Source organism: Electrona antarctica (genome assembly GCF_951216825.1).
Source record: "Electrona antarctica genome assembly, chromosome: 19".
NCBI classification, from domain to species: domain Eukaryota; kingdom Metazoa; phylum Chordata; class Actinopteri; order Myctophiformes; family Myctophidae; genus Electrona; species Electrona antarctica.
Window position 1 is genome coordinate 28,080,453 of NC_136800.1, and position 22,823 is coordinate 28,103,275.

The window sequence follows — 22,823 nt, forward strand, 5'->3', positions numbered from 1 at the left end:
AATATATATACATATTTGGAAGTGACCATCTAACTCAAATCTTTGTAATGATATTTTGAGATGGGGAACAGCAGCCAAATGCATATTTTGGGGTCCGCCTTTACATGGAAAATGTTTGAGAACCACTGATATAGAAACACTTTTTTCAGAAAAAGGTTAGGATTTAGATTTGTAGTATTGGCCCCAGATCGTGGGTTGACATATCACAATGGGATTACACAGTATAAATGAGGCTTTATGGGTCTATAAAATAGCTCGAACTAGTGCTGGTTGTTTAGGCTAGGACCCACTGCAGTGTCCGATTCGACCTTAAACCGGGATGTTTAACGGAGCTAATTGGAATGGTGGTCTTGGTAAAGCTATGCAAGGTATCTGGGTTGTAAAGCCAGACACCTTGGTTCTTATGTGTTGAGGTGTTCTTGATCTTGGATCTTGTCTTGCTTGGCTCCTGTAGATTCCTAGCATTTGAGATCGGTGATAGCAGTATCTGAGGTTTAGAGGATGGGATCTGCCTTTTATGATGCGTGCAAGTCTAGTGTCATGATGTCACCACTGTGTATATCCATCTTTGGGGTTTCTACATTAATCTGATGTCAGCACTGGATATTGCCGTTGTCTAAGTAAAAGCCTTCGTAACAGGTACAGTTACCCGTGTGCGTCAATCGTAGCCAACGCATGCTGAGGGTTCAGATGTGCAGGTTGGTAAAGTTGCCCACCATGGTTTGTGGTGCATTTAATCTAAACGAACACAATTGGAAAAAAATATTGGTATTCTAAATAAAAAGTTTGAGTGGTTGGTGCAAATAATAAAACCCCTCTGACTGACCCTTTGAAGTGTATTGTGTGACTATGCCCTGAAGCACAAAGACGTTTTAAGGTCTTACCTGAATGGTTAGTAAGAGACTGCACAAATCCTAAGAAATTAAAGTAAATGGTTAAAAGAAGTCCATTTATACGATTTCAATTATCAAATGTTATGAATCCTTGTCTATTTGATGTGGAGGAATAAAATGTGAAAATATTTCAAATGAATATTTAGCCTTTTTTCAGAATGGCCAAAATAATATTTTTTAAATACAGAATGAGATCATATCGGTTATCAGCCATAATGGCAATGAATTATATCGGATATCGATATTGGCCAAATTGTCTCGGCACATCCCTAGTTTAAACCAAATAAATATCATTACACCACCTTTAACGCACCAATCTTGAGTGCTGGGGTATGTGTTGTCGTTTCGTCATAGATGTCGTTTTTGTGTGTACCATGTTCCTTGTATGTCTATGTCTTGTATTTTAAAATAAAACATAAATAAAAGAAATTCCTGTTGAATGTTGATTGAATTGTTATTTGTGAACTGATACAGCACACATTTTGTATTAGCCATTTTGATTGATGGGGAATATGAAGTTCTTATTTGCGCTTATTGCGGTCCTTACTTTCTTTTATGAAACTAATCTCATGTCATTTCTTAATCATTCTCAGGCTACAAATTAATAAGTTAGATGTATGTTGGTGGCAGGGTAGCGTTATGGTTTGGTTGTCTCATGAACCTGCTCTGTACTTTGATGCATTACATAAATGCTGGAGAGAGCACAATAAATGTGAGGTTTTGGTGTATGCCATTAAAACCAGTATGATAACCAATCTTCTGTATGGTTCTATAGTGAACAAGGTTATTATAGTTTAGCATTTTCCATTAGTTTTACTTCATTTAGACTTGGATTTCAAGTCCAGCTTAGTATTTCTCAAAAAGATAATTGTGTAATAAAAACTCCCACACAAAATACTAGCCTTAAATATTGACATATTAAAACTAAGGACACTTTCTATACGATTTTAGTTTGTTAGACATTGTGATCCAGCATTGTCCCAAGACATCAGTCGCAATGGTACAGCATCCAAGACAAGTTCTATCATTTGTCATATTTTTAATATAAATCATTTCACCCTCACACAAATTGCACATCTTTTTTTTGTGTGTTCTCCAAATGGACACAAGTCAGCAGTAGACAACAAACTTGTTTGACATCTTCCTTTCAAACACCGTGAATTGGCCAAATAAAATAAAATAAAAAAATCAAGTCAAGAGACATCTAAACGTGATCTTATCACCACTTTATACTATGGCATGCATAGGTTTCAGACCTTAACTCATTTAGAGAGACAATAAGACACTTCTCTAACAAGATTTTGTTCTTTTCTTTTAAATCTAAACGATGTCATGACTGCTTGCACTTAAAAAAGAGAAAAAACAAAATAAAACAAGGTTACAGAAAAGCTCAGTTTCCCCATCAGGAGAAATCACATCTTGAGACCCTGGTCCTTGGAGAAAGCAAGAGGATCAGTGTCGAGATCAGACAGACACATATATAATATTTATATAGATTTTCCTATTTTTTTATTTAAGCCTTTAGCATTCCGGTTTCTCTGCAAAAAAAGTGGCAAAGCACAAACACAGGCTCAAAACACAGTTTGCGATGTTGTCGCCCTAAAAGTATTTGGTTCTTTATTTTTGTAAATACGTGGCAGCCACAGTGCAGTTTGACATTACTGGGTGTGTTTTCTTTCACCTACGCGTCTCAGTTGATGAGACAGACGACCCCAGAAAAAAAGTGTGGGGAGAGGAAGTTAGCCTCGTTGCGAGGTTCGGTAGGTACTGCGTGATGTCGCTGACAAACCTAAAACAAGAGAAAGAAACTAGCTTAAAAACAGGCTAGCTTTAGGGGCTTCACACCTGAAATCCAGCAGCAGCCTTGATGAGGAGAAGCAGGATGCTACTAGGACAGTAGTAGCCTACTAGTGGGAGAAGCTCACAGCTCTAGTAGATACAGACAACAGGACCAGAAAGCAGTTAAGGAGTGGAGGTTTAGCTTGGCTAAAGACGTTATAGACTAACCATTTCACCCAGACAGTCTCAAGTAGCTCTTCCAACACGTTTATATAATGCATTAAATGGCCAGGTTGGGTTAAACCACCCCAGCAACGGCTGCCAAGTTTGGTTTACACCACCACAGTAATTACTGCCAAGTTTGGGTTACACCACCCTAGTATCAAAGTACTGTAAGTAACGATGGTCATTTTTAGGCAGTAATAAGACTGTTGTTTCAAGTTTGAAAGGCCCGCCATCACACCAGACAGAAACACTTCAGACTGTAAAGGAGGCTCATACCCTTGTCGCACAGTGGTGTTGCCTGCCCGACAAGATGAGGCGAGTGATACCATCACGAGGCAGAGTACGAGTTGCGCTTCAGACCAGGTTGGGTTAGGATCTTAGCATTCTAAAACCAAGGAGGGGAAGAAACCTTTGGCTCCTGAGTTCTTTATCGATAGTTTTAGCATAGATACGTTACGAAAATATAAAGCACAATGTTTGCATCAAACCTGTTGTGCAATTGGAGGTGTAGGGTTTGTGGGAGGGAGGGGACGGTTAAGCCTTATTTATACTTAGTTTCCTGACGGTGACATGCACTGAAAATAGCCAATATAGATTGGCTATTTCCTTAAGTATAAATCGGGTTTAAACAAGGGCTCAGATATTTTGCATTTAAAAGGGTCACCCTTTCCTCTAGATGTTGGTTTCTGAAGTGGATTTGCAGATGTACGTAGTTATGAGTGATAAGACAGCTACTGTACACCCGCTCCCACCTTCCCATTTGTACAATTCACCAAAAGAGCTGAAAACAGTCACACGTTCTAGATGCGTGTGAGCACGTGTCCGCAACTGGTTCTGGCCCACATCAAGTGACTGTTTGACCAATGCGGCCCTCACCCCAAAATTAGTTCGACACCACTAATCTTTCTCCAGTCCTGTTAGACGTGCGTAGAAAACCCAGTGAACCAACGCATTCTTAATCCAAAGCATCGATCGTTCGGCGCTTGGTCAAGGTACCTTTTGCGTCCGACGCAGGCGTTGTGGGTGCATTTCACGTACCGCGTTAATGCAGTGGAAACTATTATTGAATTGTTTCGCTGCCTATCAGTACGATAATCGAACAGCGCCGAAGCAGGTTTGAGCGACGGGCTGCCTTGTTAATGTTTTTACTGCAAAAACTAAACTGAAAATGGTCCGCGTTCTGGCTGAGAAGTCTATTTCAGACTAGCACTGTGGTTCCCAGACAATTTCCTGTCAAGGAAACAGATGGCCTTTCTAAAGACTTTGTTCTAGATACCCCATAACAGTAGATGACTGTTAGACTATATTTAGCACATCATTCAGGTAGGGAGATAGCAGTGGAGAGATTGAAACCTAGAATATTTATTCAAATTAAATTCTCTCATTGGGACCACTTTCAACCGGGCCTCCATATTTTAGGCAAGCCATTATAGGGGAAAATCTTAAAAAAAAAGGAAAAAAGTACAATGCGGCGAAACATTTTTCAAAATATAAAAACAGGGCTTATGTTTTAAACCCCTAGCATCTGAATTTGGAGAAAACTATTGCAGAAAATATATTTAATTTAATGTAGAGCTTAAACAGAAAAGTCACTAGTGTAGTGTGTTTAAACAGTTCCTTATGTTTTGCTGCAGACCCCTGAGGACCCCTGCAATAGTGCAGTGGTTCTCAACCTGTGGGTCAGGGCCTCCTATGGGTCCCCACATGGGTAGGGATGGGACAATTATTAGCCTTTATCGTGGTAAAAAAAAACGTATAAAAACGTATAAATAAGCGTATCGGACATTTAAATGTATGCGAAATTGTTCCCTGTTGAGCTGCAAATTCAGCACCGGTTAAATCCTCTATACTTGATAAAACTGACCAGTAAAGATATGGTCCCATCCCTGGTCCCCAGATGACAGTGAAGTGACAATTCAAGGAGTTTTAAAACTATATTATACAAACTGTTCAAACATTGGCCAAATTGTCAAATAATGTAAGAGGCAAATATTGTGAAAATAGCCGATCTACAAGCTCGAAAGGTGTTGTGAGCTATATTCACAATATTTATCTGTGGAACTGAGTCTAACAAAACTCCTACAATTCCAAGTGCTTGTCAGAGTGGGGGATTCCCAGTTCAAAAAGGATTCTTTTGGGTGGGATCGTGGCCTGAAAAGTTAAAAATACAGAACCACTGGTCTAGCGCATAAACACGACGCCGTCGGAAAGGGGCGATAAAAGGCGACCTTGACAAGTGGCATAACATGACGCCTTGAGCTAAGAACGTATCACATAAACACGTTACTGCATATGCTGACTGTTGGTGAGCACTGGCAACATCAACCCTACCATCCCTATTCTGGGGCCAATATTTGCCAAGAAATAGCCAACCTACAAACTCACAATTGTGAGCTATTGTTTTCCCACCTATTTTCAGCTAAGAGATTTAGTGTAAGGGGGAGGATTGGTACAGACCCCTGAGGGACCCTGGGGGGGAGGATTGGTACAGACCCCTGAGGGACCCTGGGGGGGAGGATTGGTACAGACCCCTGAGGGACCCTGGGGGGGGAGGATTGGTACAGACCCCTGAGGGACCCCTGAGGGACCCTGGTCAACCAAGTATATAGGGTTTAAGTGGTTAATGAATGACTGAGGTCATCTTCATTTATTATATTTTTCAATTATTTCCTTTTTGATAACTAAATATCTCACTCTATTGATACAATTCCTTTTTTGTTTAAATTCATATATAAACGTTAACATGTACACATGTTGGCCGGTCACAAGAATTGGGTGTGTTTGGGACCTTTATTTATTTTTAATCATTAATAATAATGTATGGGTGGAACTTTCGCTTCTTGCTGGCGCTCAACAAATATACTGTGAATGCAAGTTAACAATAATAACAATATTATAATAATTATAATAATCTGCACCATGCCGTTAATCCAGGACAAAAAAGAAACCTTAAAAACAAAAACAGGAAACGGGATCCAGGTAAACCCTCCCCTCCCGTCCCGCTACAAACATTTAAACAAGATTAAAAACAAGAGGGAAGAGAGAACAGAAGAAAAAAAAAGACATAAAATAAAGTCGTTTAAAGTCCAGATTCGGTCAAGAGTCTCTCTCATCTGGTCGGTTTCCTCTTGAAGTCCGGATGCGTTTCGACCTACGACCTGACATACTGAAATCAGTGTTTTTTTGTTTTGTTTTATGGGAGGGGGGGTCCGGGGATCTATTTTGGATGCTTGTTTTTAGTTTTTTTCCCCCCAAACCAAGTTTAGGTCACTTACAGCCAGGGGAGGGATGTTTGCGATGCTTCAGATGAGTGTCAGTTGCTTCAGACCAGAGACCGGAGGTTCTCAAAGTGGGGACCAGGGAGACCCCAGGAGTCCCTGAAGGGGTTCCCAGCCAAAAAAAAACTGTAGGATTTCGAATTTCACTCTTGAGATTTGTGCAAAAATAAAAGGATTTAGTTAGGAGCCAAATGGACTCTTACAGGTCTGAAACTTAGAGTTATGGGTGTTTGTGGCCTGATTTATACCACGGTGGGTGTCCTTGAATATAAAAACGCGAGGGCCACTGCTTCAGACGAAGAGCGCGGTGTGTCTGAACGGACACACCGGTATGCTTGTCCAGGATGGATAACAAGAGAAACGGTTACTCTCAAACGTTTTTATGCCAACTCATTCACCGCCAGCATTGACTCCGGTGCTTCCCTGCCACCTGGATACAGCGTGTTCTTTCTATTTTAAAGACCACAAAATTCACTTGAAAATGAACTGGAAGAAAAATCGGCTAAAGTCATTCTTTAGGCGATCTTTTTAAAAGTCATCAGAAGCATTAATATTGTAACCGGCGATTTAGAAATTAGCACCCAACATGGAACCTTCCTTTCAAACACCTCAAAGACCCCTGGAGTTTCCCAGACCCCACTTTGGGAACCACTGTGATAAGAGCCCCCGGCCCTCCCGTGTCTTCCTATATTCCTCAGGCATTCTACTTCCTCCTCAGTGTGTGTATGTGAAGCTGGATTAGATTCGACGGGGTGGACCAAAAAGCAAACAGTCCACCAGTCAACATATATATATATATTTTTTTGTCTGTCCGTGGGTCAGTGTTCCTGAAATGTCCAGAGTAGGACTCGTTTCGTCTAAAGATGGATTTTCAAGTTGGCTACTATTGGCTAGCCCCTCCCCCCTCCTACTGTATCAGAATGGTGCAGGCGATGGGCCATGACACCAGCCATGTACAAATGGATAGGGAAGCTGTGTGTGTGTGTGTGTGTGTGTGTGTGTGTGTGTGTGTGTGTGTGTGTACACACTCTTATTACTATATACGTGTGAGGATAATTTATTTTAGCTGGTTCTCCACAAAAAAAACAAAAAATAGGATTTTTACACTTGAGAAGATTCAGGTGGAGGTTAGGATTAGGCCTTCAGAGGTTAGATTTAGGGGTTGGGGTCGGCGTTATACACCACTTAAGTTGCGCACCGAAAGTAGCAGACCTACAATCTCATAAAGCGCCACGCCTGTGAATGCAATTAATGATAATGTTCTTTCCCCCAAATAAACTCGCAGAGCGTCAAGGTCATGGACAGGAAGCTTGTGCTGCTTGTAGATGAGCGCTGCGTTTCTAAAAAGAGCAGATCTACAAGCTAGCAATGCGTTGATGTTTTAAGTTGAGTGAGTTTCATTAACATTTTCAGATTGCCCCGCCCACTTTCATAGCGCATATTCCAAGATCGAGCATGAAGCCAAATGCACAATAGTAGATAGTAGATCTACAAGCTCACAGCGCCACACGTTTGTACATCTGCCATTTTTGGATGTGCAACAACACGCAACCGAGGATAACTCAAAGCTTTAAGGTCCCTCGTGTGAGTACATCCACGCTAAAGAACGCCAATATTACAAGGCAATAAAGTGACTGATTTGTCGAAATGAGGTTATTTTTTTACCGTGACTATAAGCAACAACCTGTATGAATAAATCGTCAACAAATTAATAGTTTGATGTGAAAAATGCGACGAAGCACAAGCGGATTGTTAATTTGTTACGCTTCCAGTATGTAAGGGGACTTTTTAAAAAAAAGGCAAAAAAAAGGTTTAAAAATTGTGGTCCTAAAATGTCCTCATAATTATAGAAATACAAACGTGTGTGGGGTAAGGTAGTCGTTGTCAATTTGAATTCCAGGGAACCCAGATTATAACTGGTTTTCAGTTCAGTCAGACCAGGTACCAGAAGCAGATTCCCATGAGTCCTTTGGTTCCAGAGGGGGTCTCCAGAAAAATGATTAGACCAAACAGACCTTTAAAAAAAAAGGTCCGCAACTCAGAGTGCTTGAAATTTAAAAGTTGTTTTGAGAACCACTGGTCTAGGGCAGTGGTTCTCAAACATTTTCATGTCAAGGACCCCTAAATTACTATGCATTTGTGCTAGGGACCCCCAGAAGAGGTTTGTGTCAAGAAAATGTTTGAAAGGATTCCAAGTCTTTCACCATTTATTTTGTTCTTTTAAATAGCCGATCTACAAGCCCACACCATGCCAATTGACTGTTTGAATAGCCAAGGCCAAGCTTGAACCGATTATGGTGCGATATTAACCCATTTTTCTGGGGTCCTCCTGGAACCACTTCTAACACTGGGGGGGCCTCGAGCCCCACTATGAGACGCACTGATCTGATCTGGGTTGACCTGGACTAGGAACTGAGAACATGGGATGAACTCCTAACCTCCTGACTGCGTGATGTACCACGCGGCATTACTCATCCATTACAGACCCACTCATTGAGTCAGCGCAAACATGGCAGCCCATGAGTCAGCGCACACACTATGGATATGCATGGATGACACGCATTGCGGCCAATTGCAGGGATACATCCTATGTGACTTGTTTATTTCAAGGATCCCTATAACTCTGAGGGCGTACAAATGGAACCAAACGCCCTCAGGGTTACATACCTGTAATGGCTCTATTTGGAACCCGTCCCTCAAGGAACCCATTTTGAGAACCACTGGTTTAAGTGACAGCGTTATTCTCGTTATGACCACTAGGTGGCCATGCTGACACCAACACGGAGGAAAGTCCTCCATTCAAATCCATTAGAAATGCACAAACGCAGCAGGAGGGTACGGTAAGGTCACTGGAATGACGTTATGAGTGTATTGTGAGGACAATTTTCTAGAGAAATGGTTCTAATTCATGGTTAAAAATATATATATATATATTTGGGGAGTCAGGCTTTGTTTCAGGTGGGGGTGGTTAATTGGGGGTTTAGGTTTGGCTGTTGAGGGTTGGAGCTACGCCTCATTTTATACAATGTTTCGCATCAGTGTTGCACACTGGAAAACAGCGAAAACAATAATTTTAGAGCTGCTACTTTTTAATAGTTATTGATGTATTTTCAGCCATTGTCAATGCCGCCCTAAAAATGTATTTCCTCACAAGTATAGTAAGAGTGTGTGTGTGTGTGTGTGTGTGTGTGTGTGTGTGTGTGTGTGTGTGTGTGTGCACGTGCACGGGGCTAGTGCAGGTAATCGTCCACGGAGGCGAAGGCGCAGGAGCCGGTCCCAGAGCGAGCCATGATGGTGAGGCACTGGGCAGCCTGACCCACTGCCTGGGCCAGAGGAGGCTGCTTCGGCAGGTTGTGAGTCTCTGGGAGGAGAAAACACACACACACACACACACACACGATAAATGTTACACTCATACTGGATGTCCGTCATAGCTACAAGGCCTGTCACACTATTAGCATAATCGCCCAATTGCAATTATTTGAGATTTAACAAATTTAAGTATGGGCCGACGGCACACAGGGCTAAAAGTATCACCTTGTACAGCAGCCTTGTGCTGCGTGCATATTAATAAATGCGCCTCAAATAAATAAATGTAATAAGAGCAAATTATATAGGCTAATAATAATATAAATTATCAAATTCTCTCGAAGTCCGTATTATTGGCCAGAGAGAGCACTTTGTCTGACGATGTGCCTATTATTATTATTTTATTTTTTTTAAAGATATTTTTTTTGCGGCTTACGCCTTTTATTGGTTTTTGAAGGGACAGACAGTAGGCTGACAGGAAACGGGAGAGAGATGGGGGAAGACATGCATTAAAGGCCGTGTCGGGCTCGGGAGTCGAACCCGCGGCACACTGCGACTGGATTACCAGTCGGGTGCCCAGACGGTTACGCCACCGCCTGGGCTGCCTATTACGCTGTTGACTAGCTACATGTTATTTATTGGTGCTTAAATCCTTTTTTCACAGATAAACTATGCCACACAAAAAGATACATAATGAATTGCAGCTTGGTTAAAAGCACTCGGAAGAACCTTCGGTTCTCGAAGGTTATTATTTTAATTTCATTAAATGATAGTTCGGACGTCTGTTCGCAAATACCTGCCGAAGCTCGAATCCTTAAAGCAGGGCTAGAGGACAGCCTTATTAGTTACAGACAGGAAGACCTACCTAATATTGCACTGTTAAGTGTGGAGCAGACGGGCTCCCTCTGAATAGCATCTAGCTGGTATCCTACAGGGCTGCTCCAGGGGTCAGAGTAGGCCAGTAGGCTGAAGGCGTCCTACAAACAGAGAACACAGACAGTGTTGGCGACTTGGCAGGCACTGTGTCGTGGAAATAAATTGGGCCCGTTCCTTAAGCATCATGTTATACTTTAGCTATTGAAAAATAGCAGATCTACAAGCTCATAGCGCAGTGCCGCGCTACGAGCTTGTAAGGACAAAGCTGTACCCTAAAAATGATACCAGGCATATTGACTCTTATAATATGCAAAATGTCAAAACATATAATGCAAAAGGTGAACCACATACTGTATAGTCTATGTTGAGTGCAAACCTCATTATGTCCAAAACTGTTACTTTTCAGGAATCAAAAAAACAAATGAACAAAGTAGCAGCTCGACAAGCTCAAAATGTGTCGCTTTGGGGCGCATTTCGAGCTTGCGGATATGCTCCTTTTGATGCTTGTGTGTAGTATGAGCAAGTAACAATAAATAAGATGTATTTCTATCTCATTTCTTCCTCACACTACTGTGGGCAGGTCTAATGTCTAATGTTCCAGTATAAAACAATCTCGTCCTAACAGAACTCGTTTGGTTTCGACAAGCTGAAAAATAATAAGACTTGGTTTGAGGTCTGCTGCCAGCTTAAGGCCCGGTGTCCTCAGGGGACATGTCTTGAGGTTGAAAAGCGTTGGGCACTGGGCCAACAGCAGCCACTTGATAAACGGCCCAGAGCACTGGTGCCTCCTGCTTGAGGTGACAAGTGTTTGTCTCGTCGCTATGATACCGACAAGGAAACATTGTAATAGCCGTTCATCTGCCACGTTACATTTGTCAACAAGTTAACTTGATTTTAAGTGAACTCTGTAGCGAATATAAGTGTGTTATCACAGTGTTTGCCACTGTGAGGGTAGAAGACTCTCCAATTTCCTACAAGGGAGTGAAAAAAATTATAGAGAATTTATTTAACCAGTAAGACAAAGTGTCTTTTACAAGTATGCACTGGCCAAGAGTGTTACTCACATTCTATGCTACATGACCAAGTAAATACAATAAAACCAAATAAATACCATAAAACTACCGGTATATATATATATATACAAATTAAAAAAAGCATCCCTACAGACAGATCTCAGTAAACAGGCCGAGTGCTCCGTGTCAGTCAGGTTAGGACCCGACAGCAACCTAATGGACGCCGTTTTGGCCCAGGAGAGTAGATTTGTAAATGAAGGCTAAGCCCGAGAGTTGTCTATTTAATAGGTTCGGCTGTGTATGGGTGGGATTTGGGCGAAAGGTGTTGATGTGTTCATTGCTGTCGAAATGACCTTTTTTCCTGTTGTGTTAATCCCTGTGAACGCAATAATAAAATAATGGCGAGCTGCAGCCCCACTGCCCATTACCTTCAGCATCTTCTTGTTGGCAGAGTTCTTGCCACACTCCCTGCGGAGGTGTTCGCTCATGCTCTGCAGCTCTCTGCCAAAGTGGATCATCCTCTCGATGGCCGCCTGGCTCCCCCCGCACAGCTGTCTCTTGGACTGGGCCGACTCCACCTCTGTAGAGCCACAGCCAGTCAGAGGACAGGGTCAGGTGAATGTGACCACACAACACGGAGCATTTAACACAATCCATCCCAGCCCTCGAGGGGAAAAAGTGGAGTCAGTGCCAGAAGAATGTGTGAAAAACCAAAGAAGGGCTCCCTGACTAACCACGTGGTGTAGCCCCCATGTTATTGTGATTGTTGTTGCTTATGGAGGGGCAGCAACGGCTGGCGGTAGCATCAGCGTTAGCTTAGCATGTTTTCATGTTTTCTAAGAACACCCCAGATTGTCTCATTTTGAACAGAAAAAGGACAAATAAGTGTGCACGTCGGATCCGTATATAGGCTGTTTAGCATGAGAGTAAAAACAAAAAAAATATATATATTTTTTTATATTTTAATTACTGGATTAAATTAAATACAAAAAGACGAGTTGCCTCGTTTTGGCAACGGCGGGTTATGGAGAGAAGAACGAGGTCCCGTGTTCTTGGCATACTTTGTGTTAAAAAAGAAACACGCATGCCTAAATCCATATCGAAACATCGTAGGTACAAAACTGTTACTTTTCAGGATTCAAATTCAAAAATAGCAAAAGTAGCAGATCTACAAGCTCAAAACACACCGCTTCACGCAACGTTTTGAGTGCGACGCTGTAGTAGTGTGATGAAGTTAGAATATGGACAAAGGTTTCTGTCAAAACAAACACACCAAAACTAAAAGAAACTATATTGCGTGTTTACAAAACTAACTAAAATTAGAGACAATTGTGGGCTACACAACCCATGACTGATCAAAAATGATAAAACACACAATATGACATGAAAACACACCATAATAATCTCAACAACTATAAACACACCCACACACCTCACTTGTATTTGACCCCCACACACAAAACAGCACTCACCCAAATTCAAACATGGCAGTGTACACAAACAAATGGAGCACTCACACAACCACACACACACACACACACACACACACACACACACACACAACTGACCCATGTCTGCGTCACATTCGTCTATGTCGGCCGCATGTTTGGAGCTTCCGTTCAGGAAGCCGTTGGAAGCAGATTCTGATACTCCATTAGTGAAATGATCCACTTCCATATCTATATCGTTACTGAGAGAGAGAGAGAGAGAGAGAGAGAGAGATAAATGGACAGTGCGAGAGGGAGACATCAAAATAGAAACAGAAATACCGAAAGATTGAGAGAAACAAAGATAGAAAGACAAAGAGAGAGAACAAGACCGAGGAGAGATATATACACACAGGGAGAGGGAGAGAAACAGAGACACAAACAGGAGACAGAAAGCGGGCACATCAGACAGGCAGGGAGAACGTTTTTGGGCACAGATATTAAGTGTAGAGCAAAAACATCCGGGTTCTAGCCGGCGTAGCCGCATACAACTCAGATGCTATAATGCTAACTGGAGTTGCAAACCCAACCCTTGACAGCCCATACATCCAAACAGAATAGTCCTATCCGATTGTGTTCAACAACGCTAAACATTGCAGCTGTACGGAAAGCTTGGATTATCCTCTTTGTATCCGTCAAGTTTTTGTTTCCTAAAAAACAAAAACTTTACAGATACAAAGAGGATAGTCCAAGCTTTCCGTACATCTGCAATCCTTTTTGTTGGAATAATGGCCAAAGGTTGGTATCGTAACTCTAGATGTCAGATATATAGCATCCGAGTCCAGAGCGACTCCGGTCAACCAGATAGGGTTTAAGTGGTTAATCCAAATTCCAATACCCCAAATCTCGGCCACTCGCTCACTCACACTCAGTCACTCCAGCATGGTGGTGCTACAGTGAAATTGGTGACCTGCTGAAATATGTCACAATCGTGTTGACATCACATAATGTCAGTGTCCGAACGTAAATCAGTGCAGAGTTCAACCTAGCGGTATTTAGGCCGTGTATTTAAAGACTTCCATGTAAGTTGTGTGAAGTCCACAAGATGGTCACATATTTCGGCAGGTCACCAATTTCACCATAATTTGCCATGCTGGAGAGACAGTGTGAGTGAGTGAGCGAGTAGCCGAGATTTTGGGTATTGGAATTTGTCTTAAAACGTGCATGTACCTGGTGAAGGGATGTTGGCTGCTCTAAGACATGCCTGTACCTACCTGGCGAAGGGCTGTTGGCTGCGGCTCCCATTCAGGCTGATGTCGGCAGCTGGGAGGGCTGGGCCAGAGACAGGGAGGCAGGGCTTATGACTGTGAGGGGAGGAGCTATGGCTCTTGCCAGACATCACGCCGTTACAGCAGTTGCTGTCAAACCCTGGAGGAGAGAGAGCAGGGGAGGAGGTTAACATTGTAACTTTCTAAATAGCCCATCGATTGTTGACACCCTCCCCAACCGCCACAATTCATTCAGTTTTTTGTATGGCAGTGCTTCTCAAACTTTTTCGTGCCAAGGACTCCCAAATTTTTTGAGAGAGAGAGATAGAGAGAGAGAGAGAGAGAGAGATATAGATATCTTCACCATCATCTTCTTATCTATAAACAATGACCACACAGCCATACATTATCCCTTACTTATTGATTGCATACCTGGCAGGTAGGGTTGGGAGGTGCTGCCTTTGTGGGTGGGGCTACTGAAGGGGCGGGGCGAGCCAGGGTAGCTGTCCTGGGACTTGGGGCTCCGCCCACCCAGACACCTGACCTCACTGTCCGTCCCATTGACCATCTCTATGAACTGTCTCACCCTGGAGAGAGAGAGACAGAGACAGTGAGTGAGAGAGACACAGAGGCAGAGAGAGAGAGGGACAGTCCGTTTGAAAGGGAGATAAACATTCAACATATAACATCAAATATACAGGAAAAAAAAGACCATGCAGGGTCAGAAAGCCGATCTACAAGCTCCTGGCGCGCCGTGCTGTGAGCGGCACGTTCAAAAGACAGATAGATGGTCTTACTTGAGCATGAAGAGCAGGTCAGGGTTTCTCTCCAGTAGAGATGGGTAGAGCTGCTGGGTGGTCTCGATGGCTTCACCCATTCTACCTGACAACACCAGCTTCTGGATTTCTGCACAAACACAACACAAACACATACTTCTAATTCCTAGCTTCTGGATTTCTGCGCAACACAAACACATACTTCTAATTCCTGTAACCTCTTAGAATTAAGAAATGCATAGTCTAGTTAATGGCTGTCCACTCCACACCATGAATGACAAATATAATAGAACAATACATGTTTTAAAAATAAATCATTCTCACTCAAGAGGTCCACATCACAACTGTAATAGACTTAACTAGACAGTGGTGAACAAACTTCAGTGTTTGGGATGGATTATAATTTTCTGTGAGTGACTCTTTCATCCCTCAATGTACAGGGCAGGGCGTAAAATCCGAAAGGGACGCACGCACATCTCAGAACATTCAGAACATTCTATGCGTACAGAAAAAACGTAGGAAGTCCACACACCGTTCTTGAGCTCCCATATTGTATATAAATAGATGAAACAACGTTTCGACCCTTCTGAGTCTTTGTCAGGAGTCGAAGACCCGGAAGGGAAGAAACATTGTTTATCTTTATTAATAAAATGTGGGAGCTCACGAACTGTGTGTGGAATTTCTATCTTCTTTCTACATAACGTAATGGTTCATGCTCACATCATTATACTTAGTAATTTTACTATGAAAACCTGCATTTCCCGTCAGTCACGCCTCGTGACATGCTCCATATATGGACGATTGGCCGTCTCCATGAAGTTCACGACACTGACCTCATCAAATAAAACCCTGGATAGCCATACATGGAGAAGACTGGATCATCACCTAGATCTGCATATATGAGCCGGCCAGCAACTGCAGCAATCTGACCTCACGGACACCAGATGTATAGTGTAACTCCTGCTTCTCAACTGTGCCATATTAAGAAGCTCTGTTGTTTCAGCGCGACCTCGCTCTCAGGGCGTCTTACTGGTTTATAGTTATCATCCTTCCTATGGACAATATCCCTTTATAACATGTGTGAGTGTGTTACGATAGAAAGCATGACGCCAAACACTTAGTACCGCATAGCAGCACACACACACACCAGTGCCAATATCTTGTCGTATAACACATCCTTAGAAACGCACTATTGTTGCCGTTGTTCCTCCGTTTCATTATCACCATTTATGAATGCATGTCAAGACAGACAATGACGACAAACTTTAGCAATTAAGAAATGTAGTTCATTCCTTTCCAACGCATTCAGGTGTGTAAGAGCGATACACTTTCAATTAATTCATTCCATTTTGGGAAATTTTAGGTGCAGGCTGGTAATCTGTTTTAGGTGCCTCGTCTTCAAAAAACTTTAATTAAGGCTTATTTGCATAAAGCTAATATATTGTCGTTAAAATTCATTTTCACTGATGCTACTTAGCCTGGCCCCAGCCCTGAATCGCTAGCCACACCCATTAAGAAAATATGTTCTGGCGATTCTGAATAATGAAGTGAAACAAAATGAAAATGAGTGTCAGGCTAGCTACTTACATTTCTGACAGCGGTGGCCGTCACTAGGTTACAGGTATAATAAGTACGAAATATGCTTTTATAGACAGATATTGCCCACTTGCAAATTGCAATACCCTCAAAAGCCAAAGAAGATCTAATTTTAGCCTGTGGTACTGGTGTTATAAATGACACCAGTGATGTTGAGTTGAAACAATAATGTCACCTCCACATAGAACAGTCATGTTTCTGTTATAACATGTTCTGTCATCACAAGCTTACACCAGGCATAAAGGAGAGGGTGGATGTGCTAGCCTTCATACAAATACAAATAACTACTGCTGGAAATATTGATGGAAATATTGATTGTTTTCTTAGCAATTACTCAAATAGATACATCTTTCGATTAATGGGATAATCAAGAAGCATGCTTTGTGTATTGTCTTATAACAGTAAGCCCTGTCGTGAGCTTGTAGATTACCTATTGTTCCACAACACCATTGGTCTATTCCATCCAAAAATTAATTCTATTAAAATATAATTTTATAATGGATAACTTATAATTTGATCAACTGATGCTTCCCCTACAATAAACCATAGAGCTTCCAACAGCCGTTTTCTCATACACTGGCATCTTTTGCGCGTGTGCGTGCGTAAAAACTTGTGTGCATGCACATTTTACAATTAATTTTGACAGGGAAACAAATATAACAGGATTGACAGTAAACATGGCACCTTCTCCTCCACACAAACAAACTGCCTTTAACAGCCGAAACAGAGCAGTATTTGACAAGTTGCGCGCGCGCGCGCGCACGCACGCACGCACGCACGCACGCACGCACGCACGCACGCACGCACGCACGCACGCACGCACGCACGCACGCACGCACGCACGCACGCACGCACGCACGCACGCACGCACGCACGCACGCACGCACGCACGCACGCACGCACGCACGCACGCACGCACGCACGCACGCACGCACGCACGCACACACACACACACACACACACACACACACACACACACACACACACACACACACACACACACACACACACACACACACACACACACACACACACACACACACACACACACACACACACACACACACACACACACACACACACACACACACACACACACACACACACACACACACACACACACACACACACACACACACACACACACACACACACACACACACACACACACACACACACACACACACACACACACACACACACACACACACACACACACACACACACACACACACACACACACACACACACACACACACACACACACACACACACACACACACACACACACACACACACACACACACACACACACACACACACACACACACACACACACACACACACACACACACACACCTTGAGCAGAACAACAAACAAAAGCAGCTTCCTCTTCACAGGCAATATAAGAGTCTTCCTCCCTCAGGACATGAGGATAAATATATCATCAATGCCCTCATCTGTAAGGAAACGTGTGCTATTTCTGTACTGTGTGCGTGCGTGCGTGCGTGCGTGCGTCCACATTGACTAATATGGCTGCACCAGTTAATCAAACTACACAATTGAATCAATTATTAAATCTGTGAGTTTATAGAAAGCTTAAAATAGGTTTTCATACAGACTAATCGATTTACGACATAATACAATTTTTGCGGGTCGATTCATTGATTTATATTAATGTATATATATATTAAATTAAAGGAAAATTATCCACACAAAAAAGGGCTCCTCGGTTGATGGATTGATCAAAAAATGGCTAGTTGCAGCTCTAGTGAATTTAAAGGAGAATTCCGGACTAGGCATTTTTCTTACCTTCTGATTCTACCCATGTAATATTTGACAATTTGTTATTTAAAAAAGGTGTTTACAGTGTAACTTTACCCTGTATACACTTAAACTGCATGTTGGTTTGTGTACCGTCGAGTGAGAAAACAATGTTGCACATTAAGCTAATCATTGTCTGTGTCTGGAGGAACCACTGCTTTGCGATACTGTAACTTTGTCACTGAAGCTCAAATTGTGTCACATTGTCACCCAGTGTACTCACTCTGTCTGTTTTTGATGGAGGCCAGCTCCTCGTGCACGGCCTGGTCAGTAGACTTGGCGAAGGCTTCGGCTGTGGCGCAGTAGCTGTGGTGCACCAGGTAGGAGGCCACCATCCTGACAAAAAGAAAAAGGAAAAAAAATCACACTTGTGTGAACCCAGTGGTGCAACTCCGTGTGGGGAACACCCAGGGTGCCGGCCCGGTTCTGGCGAGCTGCCCCGTTTCCGAAACAGTCGAGAAATGACAGAGTTACCGTGTGGGGGTCCCCAGAGATCCCCGGGTGGTCCCCGGAACATCCAGTTCCGGCGAACAACCCCAGGTCCGAAACGGTTGAGAAATGACAGAGTTACCGTGTGGGGGTCCCCAGGGGGTCACTGTACTGCACTGTCACACCCGAAATCACGTAATGGCTGCTAAAAACTCAGCTTCCCATTATGCACCTGTGCACAGTGTGAAGCTTTACAGCGCCACATGGCTGCTAAAAACTCAGCTTCCCATCATGCACCTGTGCACAGTGTGAAGCTCAACAGCGTCACCTGTTGGTACTCTAAACATACATACACGTACATACAAAGGGGCACACATTGCTGTTCAATGGAGTGATTGCACCACTTAAAAAATAATTCACTTGTCAGTGCGGCATGTATGGGAGAGTAGGAATCTAATGTGCAGGTTAATGATTGAAGTAAATAAACACCTTAACACCTTGCAGACAAAGTTATAGACTATGGGCTATATCTTAACGCTTATCCCTAAACTTGTTTGCCATTTTTTACTATTTTAAAAAACCTTTTAAAATAGTTCAAATAGCTGATCTACAAGCTCACAACGTGTAGATGTAGATCGGCTAGTTGAACTATTTTAAAATGATTTTCAAAATAGTAAAAAATGGCAAAAAGTTTAGGGATAAGGGATAAGGGTGGTGCAAGATGGAGCCCTAAAGGCCAGACCACACCAATGCAACATGCAACTAAACAACCATTATAACCCAATGGCAAAGTTGCAAAGTAATTTAAGGAAGACACGATGAGTCGCCATCTATGGCCTCATGGAAATGACCTCTCTGTGGCCCTTGAGAATTTACAGATCATAGCTTCTAACATGAGGCTTATAGATTATGTACTTATACACTGATGTATGTAAACTCCACTCATTCGATGCACTTTGTCTTGCAGTATATCAGAGCAAACAGTTAATGTCCTGGCTTCTCCCCCTCCTAAATCTCTATTGTATTGTTGACATTTATAAACATGGACAATCTCATTTCCCTTCCAGCAATCTGTTGCCACACAGCTTAAAAACATCCTGTTTTTAAATCCTGGGGCTAAAACAGGACTTTCTCTGGGGGTAAAAGTGATGCCATTCTCTCCCGCATCAATCCCAATCCCCGTCAAATGGAGATTAATTCTATTCAGAACAAGTAATCCCAGTAGAAGAGCGCTAATCCCCATTAGAGCACGGGCCGATGGGAAACGTAGTTTTTTTTAGCTCTTGCTCGTGGATTAAAGCAAAATAAAATCTCACGACTAGGGCTGCGCGATATGGACAAAATTGAATATCTCTGTATTTATGCCAAATATTGCGATATATATTTAATGTTACAACATTAAAATAGAAAGGAGAGGTCGCACAGCTCCTAGTCACAATGCTAAAAATACTATTTATTGGGTTACGTTTCGACAAACAAATTGCCTTCTTCAGGATACCTGCTTACCCTGAAGGCAATTTGTTTGTCGAAACGTTGGTAACCCAATAAAAAGTATTTTTGGCATCGTGACTAGGAGCTGTGCGACCTCTCCTTTCTATTTTAAAGTTTGCCTCCCGTGGTCAGCACCTCCCTACTTTTGGTGTGCACTCCTACCTTTTTGTTTGAAGTGTTACAACATTGAAAACTAAAGATAATTCAAAACAACGGCACTATAACAAGTCAATATCACTCATTATATAAACAGTATATTGTCAATATATCCAGGGTTCCCACACATTTTTTCCAATGAATTTCCAAAACTTTCCAGAATATTTAACCCAATTTCCAGGACTAGAACAATCATTCAGCACAATAATGAGTATCTTACACCTGACCTGTGTGCGGTGGGGACGGGCAGTGTAGTGGGGTAAGGTATAGAATGTGGAATGGTATTATTCCATTCCGGGTTCCGTGCCGATCCATTTGGAGTGGTTTGTTCAGACTCTCGTCGAACATCAAAGTGTAACCAGCCTGCATGATGTATTGCCAATTTGCCATGCTTTTTGTTCTTCCTTATTGTAAATCGCTCTGGATTAAGAGCGTCTGCTAAATGCCTAAATTGTAAATTGCCTGGATACCTCTCACGAGGAGTGACTCGAAGTGAGGTGCTATTCCAAATAGTGAGGTACGCAGTCTACGCACATTTTGTTTCCCCACACGTAAATGTGGATGCTATTGAAGTGTTGGGAAAGCTCACTGGTGTTGGCGCTGGAGTTATACAAGTAGTGAGAGCCCACTGTCTTAAGTGACCACAACACTTCAGCCGACAGCTGGTCAAATGAAGCTGCGATGGACGGGTTGAGCGTGGCTTGTTGTCTTGCCATTGTAAGAGAAACAGTAAGACTTCATCAGCCGTGAAATACACACAGACACCTGCTGTCTGTTTAGCAGCCTTTTGGAGTTAAACGTGTTTTTTTGCTTTTCGCATGGCTGACCAGCGCCGATTCCCTCATGTTCCCAACAGCAAATGTTTTGATGCATCATTTGCAGCCAGCTCGATTCGTGTCCACTTCTCACTTTAGCCAGTCTTTATAGTTTTGATTTGTAAGCCACAAATTATTAAAATCACATTTCCCAGGCATTGTGTATGCTACTTCAACGGATAATTACTTTGAGCTCAATTGCTTACGCTTCATCACTAAAGATTCACGTGATGCACTGCAGCTGCACAGGTTGGTGTCACGTGACAAAGGAACAGACCTACAACTACAGTAACTACACATCACGCTGAAGCTTGTAGAGGTGTTCTTTTTGTCACGCCCTGTATACATTACGCTGCAATCATGCAGCCCATTCGGAGAAGAATTGTATTGGATTTTGTATTTATTTACTAAACAAATACCCTAAAACAATGCATAGTCAGATATTTTTGCAGGACCCTCGATTCATTTCAAAATAGCCTACCGGTATCTACAAGCTGTGACGCATTGAGAGCTTGTAGATTGGCCGTTTTTTCTACGCAACGTGCTTCCATAGAAGACATGCATGACTTGCACAGCATCCAAATGACTGTCATAGCAGACTGAGAACTTGAATCCATGGCTCTTACTTTTGGATCATGGACTGCCACTCTCCCTCTCGCTCTCCGATGGGGAAGCGGTCGATCTGGGACTGGATCTTGGTTCTCCACTCCCTCATGTAGTCCTCGATGTCGAACACGAACGGGTGCTGGCCAAAGTTGGCGTCCACCACCTCGCCGGGCGTCTGCAGGCCCACTGTGGGGTACAGGTTGGGCTGGAGAGAGAGAGAAGGGCCAAGGCGGTTAGGGAGATATCTGCCTCGAAAACTATATTGCTTTCAATGTAATGGGTTCCGGGACCCAAGGGTGGTCTTTTAGATGGGTCCCAGGGGCATTTTATTTGTCCCATTTCAACAACGTTAGAGTACAGTATTGCACCCCAGGACCCCTGGAGGGTGCCATGATTGCGTCCTTTCTCAATTTAGTGCGTCTAAGGATGCAGACTATTTGCATCACTGGATAGGCTATTTCCATTACATTCATGTTTTAGTATAAGGAATTAAATGTTATTTGTCATGCTTTTTTTTTTTTTAAGCCAAACATATGTAAATCTTATTCATAATGTTCAGATGTTCCAACGACAGAAACAAAATTAAATCGTTAATAGCAATTAGCATAGTTGAGTGACAATCAACAAGTAGTACAATTTCATAAGGGTGAGAGCCCTGTCCTGTGTGCATGTGTGTATTATTCACTTCATCCCGTGTTAGTGACAGCCCACTAGGCCAGTAAAGGTCATCTGTGCCGAGGTGACGCTCGGCAGCGCTCCATTCTGGTCAGACATGAATGTGTGGCACTCAGCCAAGACCCTGTGTTCCTGCTCAATGCTTTGATTGTTCTGAACCAGGTCTCTGGTCCCTGGTCTTTACAGAGGAAGGAACAAGCCAACCGACCAGACCATGCAATGGACCATTGTGTCCTGGTGTGTGGTTAATGCCTCCTCCACGGAGCTTCATTGTGGTTCTGGAGGGGTATGGGCGGTTTCACGGGAGGGGTTCCAGTGTGTTATGGGCGAGTCGTGGGAGGGGTTCATGTCATTGTAAAAACAGGAGGGGCAGGCAACCACTTAACC

The 22,823-nt window shown here is 42.8% G+C and overlaps 1 protein-coding gene and 1 long non-coding RNA gene across 2 annotated transcripts in view; one reads left to right on the forward strand and one right to left on the reverse strand.

The window, feature by feature from the left end:
- The first annotated feature begins 2,824 nt into the window (after window positions 1-2,824).
- Window positions 2,825-7,962, forward strand: LOC306943880. Its single transcript, XR_013792455.1, has 2 exons — window positions 2,825-2,964; window positions 2,999-7,962. It is a non-coding gene; the product is annotated as an uncharacterized lncRNA (long non-coding RNA).
- ranbp9 (RAN binding protein 9) overlaps window positions 5,669-22,823 on the reverse strand; it is a 43,382-nt gene continuing 26,227 nt past the window's right edge. The window contains exons 6-14 of the mRNA XM_079530391.1: window positions 21,782-21,966; window positions 18,488-18,600; window positions 14,866-14,974; window positions 14,501-14,655; window positions 14,075-14,228; window positions 12,942-13,063; window positions 11,802-11,953; window positions 10,350-10,461; window positions 5,669-9,536 (exon numbers count right to left, since the gene is read on the reverse strand). Coding sequence (XP_079386517.1) covers window positions 9,406-9,536; window positions 10,350-10,461; window positions 11,802-11,953; window positions 12,942-13,063; window positions 14,075-14,228; window positions 14,501-14,655; window positions 14,866-14,974; window positions 18,488-18,600; window positions 21,782-21,966 — 1,233 coding nt within the window. The 3' untranslated portion in view covers window positions 5,669-9,405. The remainder of the gene's footprint in view (window positions 9,537-10,349; window positions 10,462-11,801; window positions 11,954-12,941; window positions 13,064-14,074; window positions 14,229-14,500; window positions 14,656-14,865; window positions 14,975-18,487; window positions 18,601-21,781; window positions 21,967-22,823) is intronic.